Here is a 25,472-nt window from a genome sequence, read left to right on the forward strand (position 1 = left end):
TTAAACGACATCCAACATGTTCACAGTATTGCAAATGATAATTCCTGAATTAGATTTTTGCACTTTTCTAATTCTAATTTTAAAAGAAAAGCCTTCTAATATCAGTCCTGTTTTCTTCTTAGCTTGTGGTTTTTAGGGTGTACTGCATTGCCTCAGTGTTTACACAGTTCTGTTTGTGTGTCCTGTCATAGTTCCTCCAGGTAACCCCATCATTGAGGCCCGGGATGAGGTCCTGAGCGAGGGCAACGAGACAGAGATGACCTGCACTGCCATGAGCAGTAAGCCTGCTGCCATCATCAGATGGATGAAAGGAGATAAAGAGCTTCCAGGTACTCTAGGCACTGTACACTGACTTTGAGAAAATCCCATCCAACAGTCAAGACCTTTCCTCTCTTACAGTTTTTCTCAGTTGCTTTGGGGCTTTTCTCACATCACTATTAACATTTCCACAGTAGTTTGTGTATTTCTCAAAACAATTAGTGCAAACTGCTAAACCTAGTGGATAACCTGCAAAAGCAGGTCACTTGCTCAAAATTGATAATCCAGTATTCATGTCAAGGAAACTGTCAGTGTCATCAAAATGAGAAGTCTTGACACCATCTTGATGAACAAGATAATCAAATGGCTTTGTAATGTTTTCATTATGACAGTGTACAGTATTCTCTCAGTGTCTTCCAGTGCAAAAAAAGGTCAGAACTCGGTGACACGTCCTGAAAATGCTCAAGACAGCACTATACACTTTTTGCACAGCCATGTACAGTAAAATCTACAGTAAAGTTAAACATTCCTGTAGTTATGGAAGTAAATGAGTACAAGACACTGAATACGTATGTTTCACATTTTTACTGTGTAGGATGTTTGTAATTCTACAACATTGTGCAAAAGAAAAATACTCTACAGTCACATATTTAGAATAAACATGAGAAACACCCTTTTGGTAGAGCGGTGCACAATGTGAACAATATAACAGTACATATTGTAACTGAACATATGTAAATCATTCTGGCACATTCAGACGTCCCTGTCTGTCTGGTCACATATTCTCATCTACATCACAACGGATATCATCCCTTGCAATGCAGCGAGGAAAGTATCTCCTGGAGTGGCGAATCCACCCTCTGCATGACTCTGCTGTGATGTCGTCACATGCTGCATCCATGGCTGCTAGCAGGGCCATTTGTGCATGTGAATAAACCTTCCACCTCCAGGCAGACAAAAACTCCTCTATCGGATTAAGGAATGGGGAGTAGGGAGGGAGATATTCAACAGGCATTCTGTCATGTGCTGCAAACCACTGTCTGACCAGATGTGAGTAGTGAAAAGGGACATTATCCCAAACAACAACATACTCAGGGACTATGGCATGAGAGAAATTGTTCAATTTCGGGGACAGGAAAAAATAATGACAAAAAGGTATAACATTTGCTTGACGGCATTTGAAAACTAGTTCAACAATTTTGTATGTAATGACTCAAGCAATGAAATAAAGACTATTGGTTTTATTGGGAACGACTATTTAGCATCCAAAAGTATAGTTCATTTTGACTGACATGATATAAGCAAATGATAATGTTGTCGAGGGCAGAGAATTGTATGAAAGCAACTGATACATGTCCAAGAGCATTTGCAATTTGTTCAGAGGAAGGAGAAATTGCTACTATGATGTGCACAAATGACTAAAGGTTGTGGAGATTGCACTAATGCTTTTGAGAATTTTCATTTTGATCTGAGAAAAGCACCAAAGCGACTGAGAAAAACTGTAACACAAATAAATATATGTACAACTATCCATTAACTCATGTGTGTAAAAATAAATGAATAAATAAAAACACATTTTCTTTCAAACATCAAAATTTCAAAGATCATATTCATAATCCTGCCTATGTACCAACCAATTTTTAGAATTCAAACTAAACCCACAATTCTATTCACCTGTTAAAATCCAAATGAAGTTAAATAGCTTAAAATTTCCTTTTTGTCCTCTACAGAGCCGGCCTTTTTGTCATTATCCTTTAGAGAAAATAAGTGGCCACATATTTGGAAACCCCATCGTTTTGTATTTAGTGAGCAGCATACTGCAAGATTCTGTGAATACACAAACGAATAATTTGGATACATTGTTACATATCAGTATTTTTGCCCTCTTTATGTTTTAAAGAATTCACACATTTTATTTGGAATCATATTAAGCTAAGGTTTGGCTGAAACGTTTGCACAAGGTCAAAGCTAAAATCAGACCACAGCAAACATGTTCTTGACTTGCAGTACTCTGATCACATTTTTCTTTGACTTGAGTTCTTCATGGCAAAAAACAAGCTTTAAAAGCAGAAGCAAGATCAGTGAGTGATGGGTGAATATATTAATACTGCTACTGAAGCCAGGAGGACTGCACTGTTTGGCATTTAAGAAATGACTTGACAAATAGATTCTAAAAATTATTTTATTTTTATATAATTCCATTTATAGGCACACTTTTTCCTTTGAGCGCATATTAATGGTGTTACTTTTTAAATGGAGCTCTGCTGCGACTTTGAATAGATTCCATTAGAGCAATTTGCATTTGCAGTAATGGCTGAGGCCTGTTGGCATCCTGACAACCTGCATGCCTTCATCAAAGGTAGCTGCGCTTTAGAACTCGGTGCAGAGCTCAGGGGTTGAACAGGCCTCCTGCCAAGCAGCTCCACCTCAGAGCCCAGACAGCAAGCTTTGTAAAGACTTTGAAACAAAGGTCCGAATCAGAAGCTGTTCTAAAAGCCCGGAGCAGGTTCACCTCCGCACCGAGGCGCATAAAACCTTCAGTGGCCAGCTCAAATCGAAGAATGTTCCATTGTAACAAGATCAGGGATTGGCTTGCAGCTGGCTTCTAACATCACAAAAAGACTCATTATGTTCAGTATGGCAAGAACGGCAAATTCTTTAGGCATTGAATAGCCAGAGCCGATGGTCTTTTAGTCATTGATATCACAAAAGTTGCCATAAAAATGAACCTAAATTGTAATTTAAACTGTTTTTTCTGAACAGATGCACATACATTAAAATGTATTTCATGTGATATTATTGTTGAGAAATACAGTTAGCACCACCATGAATAGATTACAGTTTTCCTAAACTTACACATATTACTTAATGATATTTAAGAAATGCATTTATCCAGAAAGCACTGTTACTTAAGTGCATTAAAGTACAAAGACTAATGGTTTTTTCCAGCATACTTACTTTTGTAAATGGAGAAAGTGAAACTAGTGACCACTGTGGCTGTTAGTCACAGTGAAATACTGATTCAGGGTTTCCAGTAACTCATTTAAATAGGAGCTTGCCAGGCTCTGCATACAAAATCCATTCCCATTCAGCATTTTCTTTTTATTTAACACACTGTGCTGTGTCATTGTTTGCTTCCACCGAGTATTCCCAGCCTCTTTAACTGAGCTCTCAAACAATGCCCATTTGTTTGTTTTGTGGAATGACAGAAAAATTATTTGTGTAATGCTAAACGCCCTTCAACCCCGCAGACATGTTGTTTTCTCACACTTGTTGGGAATGGATTGACATTTACAGAATAGGGTCAGCACTCTGTGAAGCTCTACAACTGCTAGATACAATTTTTCGCAGTAGCACAAAATACAGGTGTACTTAATAGCTCACTTGTCACAACACTACGTTTGGAGCATGCTGTTTGCTTTTATCAATTTTTACCATAGGTGAAAAGGTGCTACTAGCTGAAGCAGCCTCAACGGTTGCAAGTTCTCCCAGATAAACCATCCTTTATTATTGTACGTACAGGTGTGGTCAAAGTTTATATACACTCGTTATGAGCATGGGTGCCGTGGTAATTTTGGACTTTTTTTAACCCTTTTTTTTTACAGGATGGGATGATTGTGCAACATAAATCTTTAATGACTTTAAAAGCAAGAATTGGGTATACAAGTTGACTTTATTTTGGACTTTTTGTAATGCATACAAGATTACAAGTATAGATAGATAGATAGATAGATAGATAGCCAGCCAGCCAGCCAGCCAGCCAGCCAGCCAGCCTCAGGTGCAGGCCGTGTGAAGATGCCCCTGATGCCATAACCAAGTGGCCAGTGTAGTATACAGAAACATCTGTGCCGAATATGCCCTGGAAGTCCTGAGGTCAAAATGGGAGACCGAGCTAAGATCCTGTGGGACTTCCAGATACAGACGGACAAACTGGTGGTGGCTAACCAACCGGACATAGTGGTGGTAGACAAACAGAAGAAGACGGCCGTAGTGATAGATGTAGCTGTTCCAAATGACAGCAACATCAGGAAGAAGGAACACGAGAAGCTCGAGAAATATCAAGGACTCAGAGAAGAGCTTGAGAAAATGTGGAGGGTGAAGATAACAGTGGTCCCAGTGGTAATCGGAGCGCTAGATGTGGTAACTCCCAAACTAGGCGAGTGGCTCCAGCAGATCCCGGGAACAACATCGGAGATCTCTGTCCAGAAGAGCGCAGTCCTGGGAACAGCTAATATACTACGCAGGACCCTCAAGCTCCCAGGCCTCTGGTAGAGGACCTGAGCTTGAAGGGCAGACTGCACGCAGGGGCGAGAGGGGAATATATAGACTCAAATATATAGATACATCCCCATTAATATCTGGTTAAATTCCCCTTAGCAAGTTGCACCTCAACCAGATGCTTCTGGCCAAGTGATTTACCACTCTTCTTGACAGAATCGATACCAATCTGTCATATAAATGTAGTCCAAAAATTTTCTTTTGGGTTGATGTCGGGGCTTTGGGAAGGCTATTCCAACAGTTTAATGTCTGCCTGCTTTATCCATTCAAAACGTTTTGATGCATGTCTGAGGTCATTGTCTTGTTGGAACGCCCAGTTGTGTCCAAGTTTCAACTGTCTACCGTTTAATCTGAAGAATTTGGAGATAGTCCTCCTTAATTATTCTGTCCACTTTGTGCATTGTGCTAATACCACTGACAGAAAAACAGTCCCAGAGCATGATGATACCACCACCACCACCACCGTGCTTAACAGCTGGTACAATGTTCTTAGGTTAGAAAGGTTCATGTGTTCTCCTTATCATTGTGGCCAAATAGCTCAATCTTTGTCCCGATGACCATAAAATATTTCTCCAGAAGGCATTTAGTTCGTCTATGTTAGCAGCTGCCAATTTCAGTAAGGTCTGAAGTTGCTGATTCTGGAACCCGGGTTTCTTTCTCGGTTGGCAGCTTTTCAGTCCATGACAATGTGAAACCTGCTTCACTGTGGACAGTGATGCCGGTGTTCCACAAGTTTATGGTAGTTTATGTTTATCGTAGGCTTAAGTCTTGGTGGGTTTTTGGGTTGTTCTTGAACAATTTCCTCTAAAGTGTGACAGTTTTGGTCTCCTTCCACACCTTAGCAAAATGGTTACACATCCGAATAACTTGTAGCTACATGAAATGAACTGATGTTCCCGGAAACTGCACTTGCTTAGAAATGACTCCAAGAGAGATTTCTTGGTCTCTTCCTCTACAATTCTCCTTTTTAGTTCTCATTGTTCTGAGTGTTGGTCATCCCATCAGTGCTGTCAGACAAATTATTTTTATGCTGACAAACAGAAACTACCTGTTGTAGTCAATCATGGTCATAAATGAGAAGTTACTCAGTCTTGGCCTTGTCTAGTTAAAAGACACTGTAGAACCTTCAGCATCACTTCTTAAAAGATTCAATTGAGTGTATGTATATATTTGAACCTTCATCTATACTTTTCAAACTTGTTGTATGCTCTGCAATTATTCCACCCTGGAAGTTCAAAGAAATCTTTAAATGCCCAAAATTAAATCAAGATCTTTCTTTTTGTTTGTTTGTTTTGTTGATGCCACAAAGAATCATTCTGTAAATGAAACATGGGGTTGTTCTGCTGATGCTGGAACTATTTAAGACAAAGCAGTGCAAGAAAATGAAAGATGAGAAGAAAAAGAATGGCCCAGGGTGCTGGAGATATGGCACTAGAGTAGAATTACTTAAACTGCCTTTGGCTGTCCTTGCCTAGAAGACTTATTTCTAATTAAATGTCTCCGGAATTTAACATAATTACCTTAAAGGATAATCACACTCTCTTAAATATCATTTAAAGGTTGCAATTGTCATGCTTGCCAATTTAAATCCTACCATCTTTCCAAATATGCACAGACCTATTATCTCATCATTATCCTTTTCTTTATTCCTGCTCTTATCCTGCTTGTTTAGTGTTTTATTAACATATGCCCTGACACTAATATCTCCAGTTTTTTAAGCTTGCACAACAATGGAAATCGTAAGAAAAAGGGAATCCTAGCCGTGCAGGTCATTCCTCCCTGTTCATTTAAAACTAAGGAGAAGCAAGCAGATAGAAAAACAGTCAGCAGGGCACTTCATTGACTGACAGGGATCAGAGCAGCCATTAGCCTCAAGTGTTAAGAGACTACCACAGGGTGATTTCAATTACCCTGCTCTGCCCCAGTAGGAAGACTGGACAAATGGATAAAAGGATATTTTGGGAAAAGTAAGTGATGGAATTGGAGAGACATATATTCTATATAACATTGCATTGCTTCATTTCTTTTCCACAAGGATACTGTCAGACAGTAAACGTTCAAGAAATGAAGGGAAAGAGGACTACTTGAGTTTTACGGTTGAATCCGCAAAAAGTTAAAATACCTCTTCAGCTTTTATTTGACCTTCCACTGCCTTTCACTGGCATTCATCTCTGCTGCCACAGCTCCAACATTTATGTCTCTGTATGTTTTCAGTGTTTAACACAGGTGATATTCCTATACAGAGAACTCTTTACGTGTTAAGGGCTTTTATAGCTGAGAGAGAAGATTAATAAAAAATCCTTTATATTTATTAACTGCTGTCTTTAAATGACATTTAGATCGATAGTGAGCACGACTTTCAGTGGTATCTAGCGGCATTGTGGTTTCTTCTATATAACAGCCATAGCAAAGGGCACTGAGTTGTGAAACTGCTCTTGCTGGCCCAGTCACCTCAGCATTTAAAAATAGATCACCAGAGGCAAATTACTTCCATATAAATTTTTATTCATCAAGGCAGCATGGACAAACGTAAAATATACAGATTTGTGCCGCTAAGCTAACAAAGCATGACCTTGACAGTGCTGGTCTTTAGGGGCACGACTTCAAAACAGAGGGAGCATGCTGCATCTGCTCTGATATAACCAGGCTCTGCTAGATTTTGCAGCAGTTAAACTTCAAACCCTACATTTCTAAGCTCATCCAGTCTTGTTTGCTTCATGCAAGGAATATTGCAAAAAATCTAATCTACACTATCAGGCAGCAACTTGGACATTTTAATAATAATAATTTATTTGAAAGCGCCTTTCAGAATACTCAAGGACACTGTACACAGTAGAATAATAAAAGCAACATAAAAACAAGCAGTTTACACAATCATAAAAGCATTTTAGTTCACACTTTAATCTTCCCTTGTCTTCTCTTACACTCCTGTCTTCACTTGGTTCAAAAAGCAGCCCATATACTAAATAATAGCCAGTGTTCACTCCTCAACCCTTTTCTTCCCTTCCCGTGGCTCCCAGCGAAATTCAGAATTAATTTAAAAACTTTATTAATTACTAACAAAGACCTAAATAGAGGCTCCTTGGTACACATTTTCCTTACAAGTGAAAGACCCCTGGCTCAGTCCTGGAAGAAGACATCAATTCCTTTGGGATTGTATCAGGAAGGGCATCCGGCTAAAAATCTGTCAAATCAAACATGCAGAACTACCCCCTGTGAATAAGGGAGCAGCTGAAAGTAGCACACACTGACAATGCCCATGCTCCTGCTTATTTAGTGATCTGGGAAGTCTTTATTCAAGCAGTTGGTCTGATTGGGGTCACTTTTGACGATTGCATGGTCTCATTTTAAATCCAGAACAGGCTTTTGAGGTTATAGAACCTTCGGCTACAGAACACACAAAAAATACATATGTGAGGCCAAATATATGACATTTCTATGTATGAATGTTGTATAAGTCTTCGTCCTAGTTGTGAAGTACTTTAAAAAGTGCATTTATATTTATTATTAATATTAGCAGGAGGAGGAGTAGTAGAAGGAGTAGTCCTTAACAGGGACAAGCAGGAGTCTTCATGGTCTATGACATGTGCCCACAACATCGTAGTCAGAGCAGGTGGAAGAGAGCTGAGAAAGGCGGAGGTATGCTAAAGAGATAAGAGGAAATGTGAATGAGATGGACTCTGGTGTAACAGTGAAGAGTTAGTGAAGGTGGCTGAGTTTAAATACCTGGGGGTCAACTATCCAAAGCAACAGACAATGCACAAGAGAGGTGAAGAAGAGAGTGCGGGGAGGGAAGATAGCAGCAAGATTGAAAGGTAAGGTTTACAAGATGGTAGTGAGACCTGCTATGATGTCTAGCTTAGAGACAGTGTAACTAAAAAAAGACAAGAGGCAGAGCTGAAGATGTTAAAATTTTAATCTGTAGTGACAAAGAGGGACAAGATTAGAAATGGGTAGTCAGAGGGAAAACGCAGGTTGAGTAGTTTGGAGATAAAGTTGGAGAGGCAATACTGGGATGGTTTGGACATGTAAAGAGAGATAGTGGATATACTGGACAATGGATGATGTCTAGCTTAGAGACAGTGTAACTAAAAAAAGACAAGAGGCAGAGCTGAAGATGTTAAAATTTTAATCTGTAGTGACAAAGAGGGACAAGATTAGAAATGGGTAGTCAGAGGGAAAACGCAGGTTGAGTAGTTTGGAGATAAAGTTGGAGAGGCAATACTGGGATGGTTTGGACATGTAAAGAGAGATAGTGGATATACTGGACAATGGATGGCACTGCCAGGCAGGAGGAACAGTGGAAGACCACAGATAAGATTCATGGATTGAGTGAAGGAGGGGATGGTGTGACAGGAGAGGAAGCTAGCGATAAGGAGAAATGGAGGCAGATGATCTGCTATGGTAACACCTAAGGGAGTAGCCAAAAGAAGAAGAAAGAGCTAATTATTCAGAAAGTTATTGGTCATGCGCACCTCTTGGATAAACTCTGCTAAGTGGCTGGAATTTATAGCATGCTAGTAGACAATTACATTAGACAGTTGCTTGTGTAGTTTGATGGACAGAAACTGAACATGAGAAGATGTGGACCTGCTGGAATTATTGCATTTGACCATGGAAAATAAAAAGTATGCTGCTTTTAGCTGGCTTGCTGGGATTCAGTGGCCACATATCTTTCTCGCATTGTCTGAATACTGCTCTCTGCCTAGCTAAAAGCTACACCTTTTGGGTTCTCTTAGCATATTTCATGTGGTAATACTTATCAGAGTGAGCTCAGTTGTATACTCTTAATTAGCAAGTGTAGGCCTAAGTAGACTGAGGAGCTATAGTTGTTAGCACTGTTGGACTAGCTAACCCTGCAAGCCGATACTATGATGCTAACTTTCAAGCACATACTTGGTTTTCACATATGCCAATGTCATTGCGATGGTTTGTGGTTACCAGGCCTACAACTTGGTCTTGAAGTCTGCCTTAAAATACAGACAGAGCTACAGGCAAAGATGAGGAAGTTAGCTGCATATCATTCCTATAGCACACAGTGAATGATACACACAGGAAAAGGTAGAGTGGCTTGGATGTGCCAATCCAGGAGCAGAATGTCAGGAAATGACTTTTCTGGAGTGTTGGAAATGACAGATGGTGTAAAAAGGAGGATGGGGAGGAAATAAGATGGCGGATCATTAATCATCTCAGAAACCATTTATTCTAAATATATCTTCTACTTCCACACCTTTGTACCTGCCTTTGTGAACAGCTTTTGTGGGTTATTATTTTTATTGTGATATAAATTGTCAAATGTAAAGCACAAGGTTCAGACACCCAGGACTTGAATGAAGACATCTTTTCACTAGTCTTTCATGCATCTCAAAAGACATTTTGATTTGAGCAGACCCCTTCAGGTTCCCATTTCAGGTGCTTGCATACATCTAAAGCCTCTAGTGGTATTTATTCATGACAACCTGTTCCTTTACACCATCCACATCACACAGGTTTGCTTTCCCAGCTTCCAAAAAGACAGTTGTCACCACAGTGACAGGAACACCCCAGTGGCTGAGCTACAGAAGAGTGAGTGGAATGTGCACCGAGTACATATTTTACAGCTAAAATGTGAATTGATGGATGCAGCCGTTCATATTTGCACAGAGTTTCTCCTTTTCTGGCGTTTCTTTTTTGCAGGCTCTTTCTCTGATGTTTGTTTTATTGATGGGACACAAACACGCTTGTGCAAATGACTGCGAGGAAGTAGGACAAAGGGATAAAAAGGATCAATCTTTCTTTGTCACTCTACTGTACAGCATTCTCTGCATCTATGTCCCTCATTTTGCCCAATGAAGCTGTCCTCGTCGTTGCATTTGAGAACATTTTGTCTGTGTGCTATTAAAGAGCAGCCAGTAATAAGACGAGGGACGCTTTGCGAGCTTCAGATCTGGCAGTGCCGTACAAAAGGTGGCCACACAATAAATCTGGCTTGATAAAGCCTAATGAGTCATTCACAGTCGCACAGTAGCCCCTGACAGCAGGCAATTTTTAGCTGATTCACCTTATCGGACCATTTTCAAGGACACGCTTCTCACTCCCACTGTAAATATTTTGCAAGGTCAGGGGAAGAAAGACATTCCCCTTGCAGGCGAACAATGGCTGTCTTTGTCAGTCCTTAATATTTCAAACCTTGGTTGTTTTTTTTCTCTGGTAGCCTTGAGTGCAAAGCTGCCATCATTGATATTTTGTAAAGTAAAACTGTTCAGCAAAATACTCTTTCTTTCTTTTTTATAGCGTACTCCCAGAGGAATCAAGGATGCATAAAATAAACCTCTGACAGAAGTAAGGAAGAAATCCAAAATAAGTTTTGATAATATTTACCCAAATAAAAGCATATAGAAATTATTGACATTTCCTCTGCAATGGTAGCCTAAGCCTTGGGAGCTCTGTTTTCCTTATATGATCTTTGTGGGCAAAGCATACATTGAAAATCAATTGATCCCTCAAGCAGGAAATCAACCAGCCTACAGAATACAAGGAGTCCATAAATGATTAGGACAGCAAGCTGTGCAGTTTTTACTTTAAACCAAACTCCAACTTTTTACACCAAAAGAGCGAGTCGGTGTTTGGCGCTGTTTGCTCAAACCAACTAAAGTCCTGGTATGGCTGCTGTGGTTGGATTTCCAGGCGAGCTTCCTAGAGGTGCTTCTCCCACAGTACAACTACTGCCCCAGCAGTTTCTGTTCCACACCCCAGTGCCACTGGATAGATGGTTCCTGCCAGAACCCTCTGAGTGAATTGATTTGACCTCCTTTATTTGTTTTGTCTTTGTTCTTTCTTACCATAGGCAAGCCCAAAGTTGAACTGACCTACGACAAGATGTACACAGTAACCAGCCGACTGACGTTCACCGTTAGCAAAGAGGATGACGGCGTACCTGTGATCTGCATCGTCGACCACCCTGCAGTCAAGGACTTCCAGGCACAGAAATACCTGGAGGTGCAGTGTAAGTGCTTCAGCTTGGTAATAAATTAGAAATCAGCATTTGATGGATATTTAAACAGCGCTATACTTTCCCTTTTTTCCTTTTTTCTGAGTATCATCTGCCTAACTCATCATCTTAATTCAGAAAAATGGACCGGATTAGAGAAGAGTGTTCCATTCCTACTAATTAAATGGAATAGATTTGCTTTTTTCTTACCCGCAACTAAAAGTTTAATGCATGAGGTGTGGCAGTGACATTGAAAGAAAATTATGCATGTTATAATGAATAAAAGGGGAAATTGGACTGTAACACAGTAGACAGTTCTATCTTCACTAATTAAATGACATAAACTTTCCACAACCTATCCCCCCACCACCCTCTGAAAGTTTGGTGAAAGGCTTTGCCATTGGAAAAAAAAAAGATTCATCTTGTGTGAGTAGGAAAAAATGAATGTAGAGGTGGTTTACAGATGTAACAAAGGAGAAGGTGTACAGGGTTCATGCAAAGCTGGGGTTGCAACAGAGAGGGTGAGATGGAGGGTGACGATCGACCCCTGAAGGGAGAGCTGAAAGACGACGTGTTTAGTTTCCTCCGGAAAAACATGTCGGTGTTAAATTTGAATTTCACTTTGCTCTTCTCACCTCTTTGTGAGAAGCATGGAAAAAAATCTGCAGATCTAGTTGAATGCAAAACAGATGCATACTTAAAAAGCTATTATCTTGGTGGCACAATGGCCAGCACAAGCAGATCTTTTCAACTGGTGTTTTCCTGACTTCAGACATGCTTCGGTTGCCTGTGGAGTATTTTGGTGCAAACAGCAGAGTGCACAGTGTGCAGGTGGTAGTGTTTTGTGGAAAAATATTTCACATGTGCATCAGAAATAAATATTTTAGAGTTGTGTTTTTTCCCCTAACCTAATGTCAATCATTTCATTAGGAAGTGCAAACAAAATGCACGGCAACTATTTACTACAAATATTTGCTACAAATGCACGGCAACAGTGCAAAAGAATAGAAAATAAAATATAGATCTAAATATAAATAAATCGCCATAATTCACCCTTAGCCAGGCAACGCTCTTAAATTTAGCATCAGAAATTAAATGCCTGTCAGGAAGTCTGCATTCATTTATAAAATGATCTGTCAGGATCCAGTTCTGTTCTTGATATGTGCTTTGTGCTGCACGTAAAGCTTTTGTATCAGTTTACACCTGTAATTAAATACTAACAACCAATCTGCAATTTGCAGTTTATCTTTGATTTGACAAGTATGACACCAGGCCACTCTCTCTTAAATCCTTATTGTTGTTCCAAAAGGCATCTTTTAGTACTTCCTTGTGGTGAACGTCTGTGCTTTCATTTAGAAAGGTTAGCTAAAACCGTGTTAGCTCACTATTAGATTTTAAATTACAGGGTAATCTGTGACAGCTAGGATCACTTTCTTGTCCACCTTTGACGGCGTTAATATTTTAAGTCTGGGGTTCGTTTTGATGTTGTGAGAGAAATGGCACTGGAAAAAACTCCATGGTACTCCAAAAATTTAACTATTTTCAATTGAAAATGTTTTTTAATACTTTAATGCTGAGGGTATTTTTAAATAAAAAGTCAATGCTGAACCTTAAGAGCTGTTAGGAAGCAGCTGAAAGCTCCCTGTGGACACATAACTTTACATTTTGCTAATATGAAGTTAATGTTTATTATAACAATTAGAACATTTATTTCTGAGTTAGTTTTAGTCTCGGTGGTGGGGTGCTGTTGCAGAAGCTCTGTCATGTTTATTTCCCAGTGTTGTATGATGCACAGCCCTGATCACATGCCCTCAGGGTCCTGGTGGGAATAGATGAATGTCAATGTACAGCCATGCTTCTCCATGCAGGACCTTGAAAATTCATGGACAAGCTAAGATCCAATCCTTAATTTCCATTTGTTTTCATATTTATTGACAATATGCACTCATTAAGTGATCTTAGTATTTATTGCTGAACAGAGAAGGACTTGATGCCTTGTGCTCATACCATGACACTCTGCACCTCTATGCTTAGATTAACTAAACTAACCAGTGGCTTATAGATTTCTACAACATCTCTCAAAAACATAGAATGTTACTTATTTTCCTCAAGTGAATGAGACTCTAAATTTGCTGCTTCTATTTGTATGTGAGGTACAAACATTCTCAGAATTCATTAAACTCTCAAATAATGCCCCTGTTTTCATGTAGGAATGGTTAACACAATGTTTATCTATCTAATCATCTGACCTTGTTTATTCAACTAAATGTTCCTTAAAAAAACAACACGTGGCCCATAATGGAGGCCAGGAGGACACTTTTGCAGCAATAGCCACTTTTAATTGCAGTATTATTTATATATATATATATGCACAGACGACTCTTCTCAATAACTAATAATAGCAATAACACAACACTGCTATAAAACAGCATGTAACAAGTAATTAAAATCCTAGACTGAATGTTTAGATCTTTTTGTTAATAGAGAATGGTTAAAGTTCTGTATTTATTGTTTCTGTAACCTTATGTCTTTGGCCTCTGGCATGTCCTAGCATTTTATTTAAAAAAATAAAATCTCTTCTGTCACTATCTGACCTTTCTCTATGAGCATGAGAGGAGGAGATCAGCCCATCTACAGAGGCAGAATGGCATTTTGCTGGCTTCTGATAACAGGGAGCTCACACTGACCACCCGGCTCAGTGCCTCACTCTGCTCCGTGCAGGGGCTGAGGCTGCCATGCTCTTTGCATACTGTAGTGGGTAACAAACAGACATAAACAGTCCTCCTCTCTACCTTCTCTTTGAACTCTGTTACACAGTTTAATATTACATAGCAACTGCTATTAGTGTATCCTTCCTATGTCCAGAGGAATTTTGTTTCTCTGTGGACTGTCTAAAGACTAACAGTCAACTGGTATGAATTAAGTAGATGTTTACTAATTGAGCACTCGGGGATGTGATAAAGTGCAAAATGCACAGTTTGGAGTCACGATTCTGTTTTGTTGTTTTTTAAATTTATTTGTTTTAGCAAAAGGACCAGCATTGTATAAAATTAGTGGAAGTATTATTGTTTTTCAACCAACACCTTTCACAACTTTTACTTTGAAAGCTTTCTGTTTCTATAGCATTAAAAGGCTCTTAGTAGTCGTGGTTTTCATTGATCATACTGCCCCTAGTGGTCACTAATGTTACAGTCACACTAGAGAAAACAGTGAAGGAGCAGCTGACAACAAAACGTGCAATCGACACGCCGTTCCACCATGTCGATTTCACTATTTGCCTCTTAAAATCAGTAAAAAGACACGCATGCAGAATTTACAGTAAGTTGCAGTAAAAGCAGAGGGAGAATTTTTATTTCAAGCCAACATGAAAATTACCACGGGAAAGCTTTTAAACAGACATTATTAACACATTTTCACGTAGATACATATTAGCTGCCTAGATTCATCATTTCTGGCAGTTAAGCACCCTGGAATGGCTTTAAAGATATCATCTCCCCCTGCTGGTAGTCCAATATCTGCATGTAGTAATGCAACTTCTGCAAGCGAGTCCATTTTATGTTTTGTCTGTTACAGGTTTTATGGATGAGACAACGGGTCAACCAAGATTATTAATCATTATTAATCATTTCAATGAGACTTTAATAAACTGATCGTTCCCAGTTAGTTATTGGATTCAAAGCAACAGAGTCAGTCTGCTGTCAGTTTGGGATTGACTCGGGTGAAGCTGGCACTTGTATCATTATATTATCATTGATTATTGGTGATAAATGAACAAAAATCTGTGCAAACTACTTACATTCTACTTTTAATCTCATCCAAAATGGTAACATTGTTGCAGGATGGAAATTTACCTACAAATTTACAGGCACCCTTGCTTTTATATAGCATGTATAGCCAGAATTTAACAAGTAGTTAAGTTCAACCGCCGACTACAAAAACGAAGCACAGTCGTGCTCATTGGTGCACCCTGACTCAAATTGATTGCAGCATGTTGGCAATCTTCCTGTGTTTATTACACTAGATGAAAATTAGTCACAAACGTTAACCAGCCTGTCTATCAGAGAGTGACTCCAGCCAATCCAAGACTGACTGCAATTGTTTAGAGACGGGATGCCTCCCAAGAGGTGTTGTGTGCAGTTGTCTTGCAATCAGAAGTGCTCAGCCTGAGGTGGAATGTGCAACCGTTCATTGCCACGCTTACGAAAAAATTAAACACAGTCACCACAACCACCGTGTATTCCTAATCAGCAAGGAGATTGCTTTTGGACTATTTTACTCTAGTGTGACTGACCCAATAGCTAACAGAAAACTGTTTGGAAAACTTTGGTTTTTGTGTCCCTTAAATGTCGAGAACTATATGTACAATCTATGTATCTTTACAACCCCAATGAACTGTCTGCTTTTTCCTTCTAATTGTCACCACAGAGCCCTTCCCATTAACATATCTAAAAAGTGCATATGTCTGGTGAGAAAATTATGAATGACAAAACTAAAATAAAGCCTACTTCTGCAGTTTCTACAGTGACATGCAAGTTAGCTTACTGATTAGATGCAGTACACTGGTTGATTTACATTTCATTCACCCACTGTGTAGGCAATTTGTGAGTGGAATGGAGAGCATTGTGTAGTAAGAAAAGGCGAAGGAAAAAACCCCATTGTCAGGGGACAGCATAATTAAATAAGACACTAATGATTATGTGTATAAGAAATCAAGCTGTTTGCTCGGATGCTGGGTTGTTTTTCCCATAAGGTCAGCTGGCTGCCGAGAGATGGATAGTGCCGTCTTGAGTGCTTATGAGGTGAGGCACACAATAAAGCAAATAATTCAGTTAGCATAATGATAACGGCTCTCTTGCATATGGTAGACACTATTTCATTTCCACTGAAGTGACAGCATCCTAATCTGGCAGCACAGTGTTTTCCCATCAAACAGAGACAAGAAAGCTTTGCCATAACTACTTGAGGCTATCAAAACAACCTACAGATGCCTGGCGTCCTTCATGTTTATGGCTCCGAGATGACAAGGTCAGATGACGTCGTGAGCAAAGAAAAAGTTGCAGGATGCCATGTAGTGCCTGGAGTGGAAATAAAACCAAAGGGTTGCTGTCTAAATCCAAGCATGCCTACTGAGCAGAAGACTTGGCTTTTTGCCCATCTGCTGTCCATCACAGAAACTGAAAGCCAGCCACTGACAGGGTGTGATTTAGACAGATGGATGGCCAGACACGTGTTGTTTATTGCCGAGAAGGTCGGACAGCAGCGTGGAACTTTACCGCCAGCTTTGAAATCATAACTCAGCCTCGATCATTCCAACTACAGGCTGATTAAAAAACACACGCACCAAAAAGTGGATTTAGGCCATAAAAAGAGGAAGAGAACAAGAATAATTTGCATCATAACTGGTAAACTATCATTACTCTACTTTGAAATAAAATGGTTCCACTGAATGGCATTTCTCTCTGCCATTTAATGTTAAATTTTTAACAAAACTAGAACAAAACTTTTTTTTTCATGGGGTAAAAATACTCTTATGCTCTTTTTATTACATTCAAGTAAATGGTATTTGTGACATCGATTGCATTTACAAAAAAGATGGGGATGATGTTTCCCTTTTGAGATGTGCTGTTGCTGAGCAGACGGCAAGATAAAAAGCAAATGTTCTTCGGTTTTCTGTCAGCAGGACACCTCATTGACTGGAACCATCAACCAAAACATACCTGGCATTTTTAAACCTTAGCGAAAGGTTGTAAGTCAGACGAGAGCTTCCGTTTCCCATTTCCCATTCAGTGCATGGCAAGAACGAATTCAATCCCTTATCCGTTTGATAGATTGAATAAAACATTACATTCAGTCGTCTCTTACGCCAAGGTGAAAAAAAGGCTTTGATAGCACCAGCAACAGCCAGTGCGATGGGAACAACCAAAACTCCACGGGTGCAGAGAATAGCACAGCGGTGACTGTCAAAGCACCCCACTGATTTGTCAAAACAGCATTCTTACATGCTTTTTTTCTCCAGCTGTAACAGCTACTAAAGTGCTTTTGCAACTTTAACCGGAAGCATCTTTGAACATACCAAGCTACTTGTGATCCTGCCCAGTGCCCACCTATCATCTCCTAGTGCTTTATGTTTTGCTGTCTTCTTTAATTTACATATCCACAAAAGATAAGATAAGACAACATTTATCAGTTGGCTGGGGCAGGGAACAGTGGCAAAAAGAAATAGAGCAGGAATAAAAATAACTTTATAGCCTAGAAACTAAAATGTACACTAAACAAAAATATGCTCACGTATAGCTGGTTTGATGCTCTGTAATCTGTATGCACAGGCTGTAATAGCAGGAAATTTAAAGGAAAACACCTTGAAAGTAATTTACTGTTTACTTAATGTCAAGTCAAATCCCCCCCGGACTAAGCAACATAGCAGCTCAGTCCTAATAACAATAACAGTGCCTTTTAGCAACTTAAACATGACCTGGCCTCCTCTGATGCTTGAACACTGCTGAGGCAGGTCATGGATGTTGTTCTTGTTGCTGTATTTCCTGTTAATCCTCGCACCTTTTAAGGGTTTGCTCTTCAGGCACCATTCTCTTTCTGTCTTTTTAAAAGTAGAAGCTATTTCAAATGCTTGCCCTGAACATTTTAACCATTATTAACAACTTTCTGTCTCTCTCTACGGTTTTTAACAACATCTGTATAAGGAGAACGCATTCAATGGAAAGATTCCCTTTTATGCTTCCTGTGTTTTGTGGGGTTCCCCAAGAGTCTGTACAGGGAATCCCTGATTTTTTTTACCATGTACAATATAACCCTGGAAAAATCAAATGTCATGTGGAAAAGAAAGTGTTTGCAGGACCTTTAAAAACAAAGTATATCCCAGGATTTATCAGCCTGTAGAACCACCTTTAACAGCGATAACTTTATATAATTGTTTGCTGTGTGACTTTATCAGTCTCACGTCATTGTGGAGTCATTTTGGACCACTTTTCCTTTCAACATTGCTTCATTTCAATGAGGTTTGTGGCATCCGTTGAGGCACAACTCTTTTAAGGTCCCACCGCACCATTTAAGTTATGTTGACTTTTACTTGATCTTTGCTGCATTCTGTTGCTGCTGTGCTTAGGATCATTATCCTGTTTCATGACCCAGTTTTAATCAAGCTTTAGCTGTCAGACAGATGGCCTCAGATTTGACTCTAGAGGAATCAAATTTAAGAACAGAGAAGTTCATGTTTGACTCACTGACTGCAAGGTGTCCAGGCCTGTGGCAGCAAAACAAGTCCGATTTATCACCCATCCACTGACAGTTAGTATGAGGTGTTTGTGCCGATATGCTGCGATTGGTTTTCCCTAAAGGTAGAGCTATGCAATATGACCAGCCATCTCAACTTAAGTCTCATCTGTCAAAGGAGATTGTTCCAGAAGTCTTTTGGTTTGTATATAACTGTATGTCCCCTTTAAAATCTCAGATTTCAAGTGCTGGCTTAGTATCTCCAATTGTCACCAGAAGGTGCTTTATGTAATATAAGGTAAAAGAGCCCACATTAAAAAAGAGGCCAATTTCTTAGATGTACTTAAGTTGATGACTAAAGTTATGCACCAACTAATAAATTTAATCAATATTTGGTTGCTTCTTTCATTTGAAGATCCGCAAAAAGGATTCACAGTGTTGTTCGTGGGTTCTGATTTTCAGATTACTCATTTTAAGCCTTGAATAGTCAAGATCTTAGATGGGATCTCCCTGCTCCTTGGACACCTTATTAGTGCTCGAAATCCTCCCTCAGTTCATATAAATGCGAGAAGTCGGCAAAGCTGATTGACACCAACCAATGCCTCGTGCAACTTCATTGTTCTGCATGTCACTCCCAGGTTGAATTGGATTTAGCAGTTTTACGTTCTACTCCTGACCACAAATTTCAGCTTTGATGCATGTGCTTATCATTATGTTGATACTAAAGTTATACTATAGATATTTTTACAGCAGACCAGAATTCATGATAAGAACTTGTAGTTTGTCACTAATGTTATCTGGATATTTAATACTTTGTGTTTTTCTCATTTTTTCAGACAAACCAGAAGTTAAGATCGTGGTAGAATTTCCTCAGGGTCTGACCAGAGAAGGAGAGAACCTGGAACTGTCGTGTAAATTCAGAGGCAAACCCGAGTAAGACACAAGCAAACACACGCAAACATACACATTTAACCAATTAATGACAGCCATGGTGAAACAGGTATGCCTGCCTGCTAACAGTTGCACATCAGTGTATTCACTGACATACCATCAGTGCATTGTGGTGTGTGGCTGTCTTTTACTGTTTTAGTTTTGCTGTTGAGAAGTAATGAACATAGCAGCAGTTAGCTTGCACTGGCATTAAAAAGCATCTGTACATGGAAAAGACATAATTTCAAAATCTATGATTATTCAATCACTTTTTTTTTTCACAAATCATGGTCACAATACATAATGAAAACGTTGCAATTATACACAAAAAAAACCCCAAAACTAACAAAAAACAAAACTAACAAAAAGACCCCCCCCTCCCTCCCTACCCGAGGCTCACATAAAGAGAAACAGAACAAAACAAACAAAAAATGTTTTTATATAGTCAATAAATGGGTTCCAACAGAAGGCTGTACGGGGCTTTTGCTGGTAGTATTAGGAATACAGTACTATGCAAAAGTCTTTAGCCACCCCTGATTTCATCACGTTTTATTTCCTCAGAGGCAGACTTTCTTATTATATTTAAAGTAGTCTTGAGCAATCGTTCTCCAAGCTTTCTGACAGTCTTCCAAATTTTTCTTTGGATGTTGGCTGCTGTTCACTCATTTTCAATCCAGTCTTTGTACCTGACCATTTTCAGAGGAATCTTTTTTTTTTCAAAGCTGCTCAACACTGAACAAAGACTACAGAGTTTGACCATCGTGATTCCCATAGAGCTGTTAACTGAAAACTTTGCATATATGATAATTGAGGACAAAAGAAGAATAAGCACGCCTAAAAAAAAAAATCTACAGCAGATGAACAGTATCCAAAAGTCATGTCCTGAAGAAAAAGGAAAAATCCAGCTCAGACTTGACACAGGACCTCAGAGTTGCATCTGACCCCGGCTGATCCAACAATGGAGAGTCATCAGAAATGGTGGAAGGGTGGCACAGCATGACAAAGATCCCAATTTCCCATTTTCCTAGAAAATGTGGGGTGGCTCAAGACTTTTGCACATCACTGTACATACAGCATGTTTTTGGTTTTTGGTATTAGAAATTTGCTCACTGCTGTATTTTTTGTTCTGCAAGAATATTCTGTCTGTCGAGTTTGTACTGACTAAAGCACTATTTACGTTTTTTTAATACGTTCATTTAGGTACTCACAACACTTAGGAAAGACCATGGTGTACTTTTAATACAGTAAAAAAAAGCAACAGTGACTTGACACACAGTGTGTTTATGTACATTCAATCAAAACCCAATTCAAAGTGCTTTTGTTGCCTAAACCTAACCACAGATGGAAGTCTGGATGTGAAACCCGGTCCTTTGTGTAAGAGTCGCTTTGTACGCCCACCATCCACCAAAAACACCTCCCGCTGTCTATGTTACAATTTGTAAATGTGGCACATTGGCACACAAAAACTAATGTTAATCTAATGCAGCCAGACAGTACATTCAACCCAAGCATAGAAAAAGGAAAAACACAAAAGCACTATTAGTTTGTGATTTATTGGAGCCTTCGTTGAACTATGAGAAAACATGCAAATATGGAGTGCATATTGCTATTCACAGTATCATGCATTAATTTCATCTGAGGCTTCCAGACCATTCATGGTTACACTGCACCTTTGAAGTTATAAAAGGACATAAGTCCAAAGACTTTCCCCCTTTGTAGTTAGTATAAGACCGCAAAATAAAAGTGGAGAAAAGCAGACAGAAAATATTCTACTGGATTTGAGAACTCAGAAGCAGCAGTGGGTTTAGTTGAGGTAAAATGGCGAGGATACTATAAATTTAGTTCTCTCATTAGCTAAACTGGCATAACTTATAATGCCAGTGATGAATCATTGGCTTATTGTAAGCATAGAGTTTTTATTCTCTTTTGATGGGTAACATAACATATACTGCACACACCTCCAAAGTATGTGTCTGTGTGTATGAGTGAGACACGTTATATATGTCTAGTGTACAGTACTGTGCAAAAGTCTTGAGCCAATCCTTCTTTATATTTTGCTCAGAAAATGGGAAATAGGTGCAGCAACTTATTGAAACGTGCAACATATATGGAACGACTGTATATAAGGTACTGTAAAAGCAGAGTCTGTATGGTTCTAACGAGCTTCAGAGTCAATATTTGGTATGACTTCCTTTATTCTTTAGCATAGCCTGAAGTCTCTTTTGTCATTTCTTTAACTAGTCTTCTGGAATAGTTCTCCAGGCTTCTTGAAGGCCATTTATTCCACACTGCTTCAATAATGTTGACGCCTGGGCTCTGGGCAGGCCAATCCATGACTGATAGTGCTCCATGGTGTGTTTTTCTATCCAACTATGCTTTTACTACAGTGTGTTTGAGAACATTATCATGAAAAACAAAGCCGTTGCATGATCGCCAACACCACTGGGGAAGCTCCAAACCATATCAGAGCCTCCACCGTGATTTACAAATTACTTGCCACTCACTATTCTACCTACTGGAATCACTCCATAAGACCTGCTGGCATTGATTTTTAGTCCAGATCCTTTGTAATTAGCATGCGTCTCCGTTTTCTCCCTGTTTTCATTCCGTAAGAATGGCTTCTTGACAGCTACCCTTCCACCGGGACATTTCTGATGAGGCTTCAGTGAACAGCAGATGTATCAACTTAAGGGCTAGATGCATTTCTGAGGTCCTATGTCAGGTCTTTGCAATACATTTCCATATTTTTAGGGACATGACTTTCAAATGTTTTTTTCTGCTGTAGTTTTTTTGGTCTGTCGCTTCTTTTGTCCTCCACTTGTCTAGTTCCATCGACTTTCTTAAGGATGCACTGTTTTTGGCTAATAGCTTGTTATTAGCATCTGATTTTGGCTAATAGCTTGCTATTAGCATCTGATTTTGGCTAATAGAACCTTGTTGTTCTTAAAGATGCAATTTAAAATTGGATCTTTGGTCAATTTTCTGTTATGTTAAGTGGCTTAACAAAAAAAAAAGAATTTATCTGAAAACACCTTCTGTGGAGATACTGTTGGTTTTGTCCATTTTGGGTTATAGCTGTGGCTGAATCCATAAGCGACAACCTTTTCCCATTGTAGATATAAAAGGGCTCATTATAAGTTAATGAAAAAACTGTGATTATTATTTTCAGTGAACTATACACCAATGCAAACATAATAATGAGTGTTGTAAGGTAATGCGATTGTTTTTTTGTTTTTTTTTTGTTTTTTCTTTCTTCTTTTTTTTTTCTTTTTCTTTCTTCTTTCTTTCGCTGTTCAATAGCTGACCTTAATCTTACAGAGAATGATCAAAGCTCATGTAGAAACAAACAAACAAGTGAACAAAAGATTTTCTCTTTCATTTCTGTCAAACAAAGCTGTATGAAACGTTTCCAGCTGTTAGTATCATGGTTGCTAGGCAACCTGGGCAGCGCAACGGAGGCTAGACCGTCCCATTTCACAAGCCTCGCACTTCCGGCCTTAGCGGTCTTTGAGTACGCGGCCCTTGAGGATCGTTGAGGCTGCAGACCCTAAATTGGGATACAGCCACAGACTCACACGCAGGCACTGCAACAGAGGGAACAGAGACGTGGGACCAGGACAGACACAGATACTGACTCGACACGGGGATAGCAACTAAGGATGCACAGAGACATAAACCATAAAAGAGAACTCTAACAAAGAAACCCAAGATTAGAAATGATAAATAGTATAATAAATTTAAAACCCTGGGTCCACGACCCAGGCATCCTAACACCCGCTCCCAAAACTCAGGATCTGAGAAATACAGAGATTGAACTACATAACTTTTCTCTCTTATTTCTTCCTGTTGGTTCCACCTTTAACTGTAGTCTGTTCTTAATCCAAGGATCTTGAATTCTCTCGCTTCGTCACAGCCACTTACAGATATGCCTGTTCTCAACCTGCTGGCATGTCTTTGGCAAGGTGTCCTTTGGAAGGTATTGGTGAGATGGAGCCACCCACGTCATACTCTTTCAGTATCCTTGGTCAGTGTTGTGGTGTATTTTAAGCCAAACATTGATCTTTCCCAAAACCTAACCATTACTTTTTTGTGCCCAAACCTAACCAGCAACTAAACCTCTCCAACATCATACCTCAGAGTTTGTCAGTCTGTAAAATACTGCCAGTGTGTAAAGGCACTAAAGATAAAAGAAGTTGTACCTAACAATGAGGTACGTACAACATCTGACAAATCTGCATCCGCTGACAGTCTTGGATGGAAAATATGGTAGTAGTGGAAAACCTTTTTGGCATTACATTTGATCAGACTGGGTATGTTTTATTCTTCAGAATGCAGAGTTGGTGATGTAAAATTGTGATTTAGGCCAACATGCACTACCTTTTGTTTTAAATGAGCCAGGCTGGAAATGGAAAAAAAAAGTGAAAGAAAGGGAGAAAAAGAAGCACAAAATGTACAAATGGGCTACAGGTACTCTCTCCTGGACAATAAGCCTGTGACTATATGTGCCGTCAACTCTTATTTGAAAATCTTTCCTGTGAGAGAAAGAAAAAAGTGCAGCAGAAAGTACTATAATTTTTTTTTTTTTTTTTTTTTTTTGCCTGTCCAATGCGATTGTTGTCTAAATCCTGCATACTCGACTTTCCAAGTCTTCCCCATTTAGAACAACCAAGCATCTCTCAGATCTCCAGAGTTTTTCTTTAGGGGTATCTTGTTAGTCCCTTTATTATGCTGTAATATTAAAACCACCTGATTATTATTGTTTTAGGCCTCTTGTATAGGTGTTCTGGCATTGACATGTGACATTTAAAGGTGTCCTGTCATGTCTGGTGGAATGACTTTGGTAGCAGTTCCCTTGGGCCCTGTGGGTTCTGGGGTGGAGCTTGCTTGCCTTTGTACATCCTGTATATGTTTAATCACATGGGGATCTAGCGAGTTTGAAGGACACGTCAGTACTTTGGACTCTTGGTCATGCTTCTTGAGCTTATCTGTGGACTGTTTACTAATTGGTGGGCCACATTGTTCAGCTGATATATGCCAGTGCTACAGGCAGTACTATTATCATGTGGAGCGTGCGTAGTCTGTTTGCTCAAAATACCACCCACGTGAATGCCACTACTCAACATTCACCCAATTGTAACGAGATGATCCGTGCCATGTCCTGGCATTAAAAAAAGTGACTCGTGAACATTGCCTCATGGGCTAAAACTTAGTTTTTGATGACAAATTAGAAAATTGGAAATGCCAAATGTCACAACTCTGTGGAAGAGGAAGCTAAGAGTGGTACATAAGCCTGACAAGCACAGTGTGTTGTTTTACTCAACACTGGCTCTAGAACTAATCTTCTTGCAGACAGCAGAGATTTCTTCTAATTAGCCGATGGAGTTCAGCTGATGGATAGAATGGCTGTGAAAGTACAGTTTCAGGGAGAAAAACTGTGAGTGGAATGTGATAAGGACCTGGGTCCTGGCTAGTCTAAATACCCATTACTGGCTACATAATCACGTAATTGAATGGCTTCTATGTTCGTTTTTCAGATTTCCAAAGGGGAAATTTGAAAACTGACCTGTAATTATGAAATACATCAGAATTACTGTGTGATATTTTGAGCAGGTATTTAATTACTGCTGCTTTAAAAGTGGAGGACCGAGCAGAAGGGCATTAATAATAGTGAGGGGAGTGGGTCCTAATGTCTTGCAGTTAGAATTTCAGTAGGCAGAGGGTTGAATAGGCTGGGTGTTTTTTCCCCTAAATGATGAGTGATAATATTCTGAAGGTATCTAGGGAAAGTGTATGAGGCTGAGAGAGACTA

At 39.4% G+C, this 25,472-nt stretch overlaps 1 protein-coding gene across 3 annotated transcripts in view; it reads left to right on the forward strand.

Annotated features, from left to right (window-relative positions):
• The window catches only part of cadm1a (cell adhesion molecule 1a), a 503,561-nt gene that overhangs the window by 398,441 nt on the left and 79,648 nt on the right, over positions 1-25,472 (forward strand). For all 3 annotated transcript variants that reach the window (XM_085421220.1, XM_085421222.1, XM_085421221.1), the window contains 3 exons: positions 192-329; positions 11,363-11,521; positions 19,570-19,666. In XM_085421220.1, coding sequence (XP_085277346.1) covers positions 192-329; positions 11,363-11,521; positions 19,570-19,666 — 394 coding nt within the window. The remainder of the gene's footprint in view (positions 1-191; positions 330-11,362; positions 11,522-19,569; positions 19,667-25,472) is intronic.

Source organism: Rhamphochromis longiceps, linkage group LG10 (assembly GCF_057381845.1).
Source record: "Rhamphochromis longiceps isolate RC_006_pf linkage group LG10, R_longiceps_female_GT1.1, whole genome shotgun sequence".
Classification (NCBI taxonomy): Eukaryota; Metazoa; Chordata; class Actinopteri; order Cichliformes; family Cichlidae; genus Rhamphochromis; species Rhamphochromis longiceps.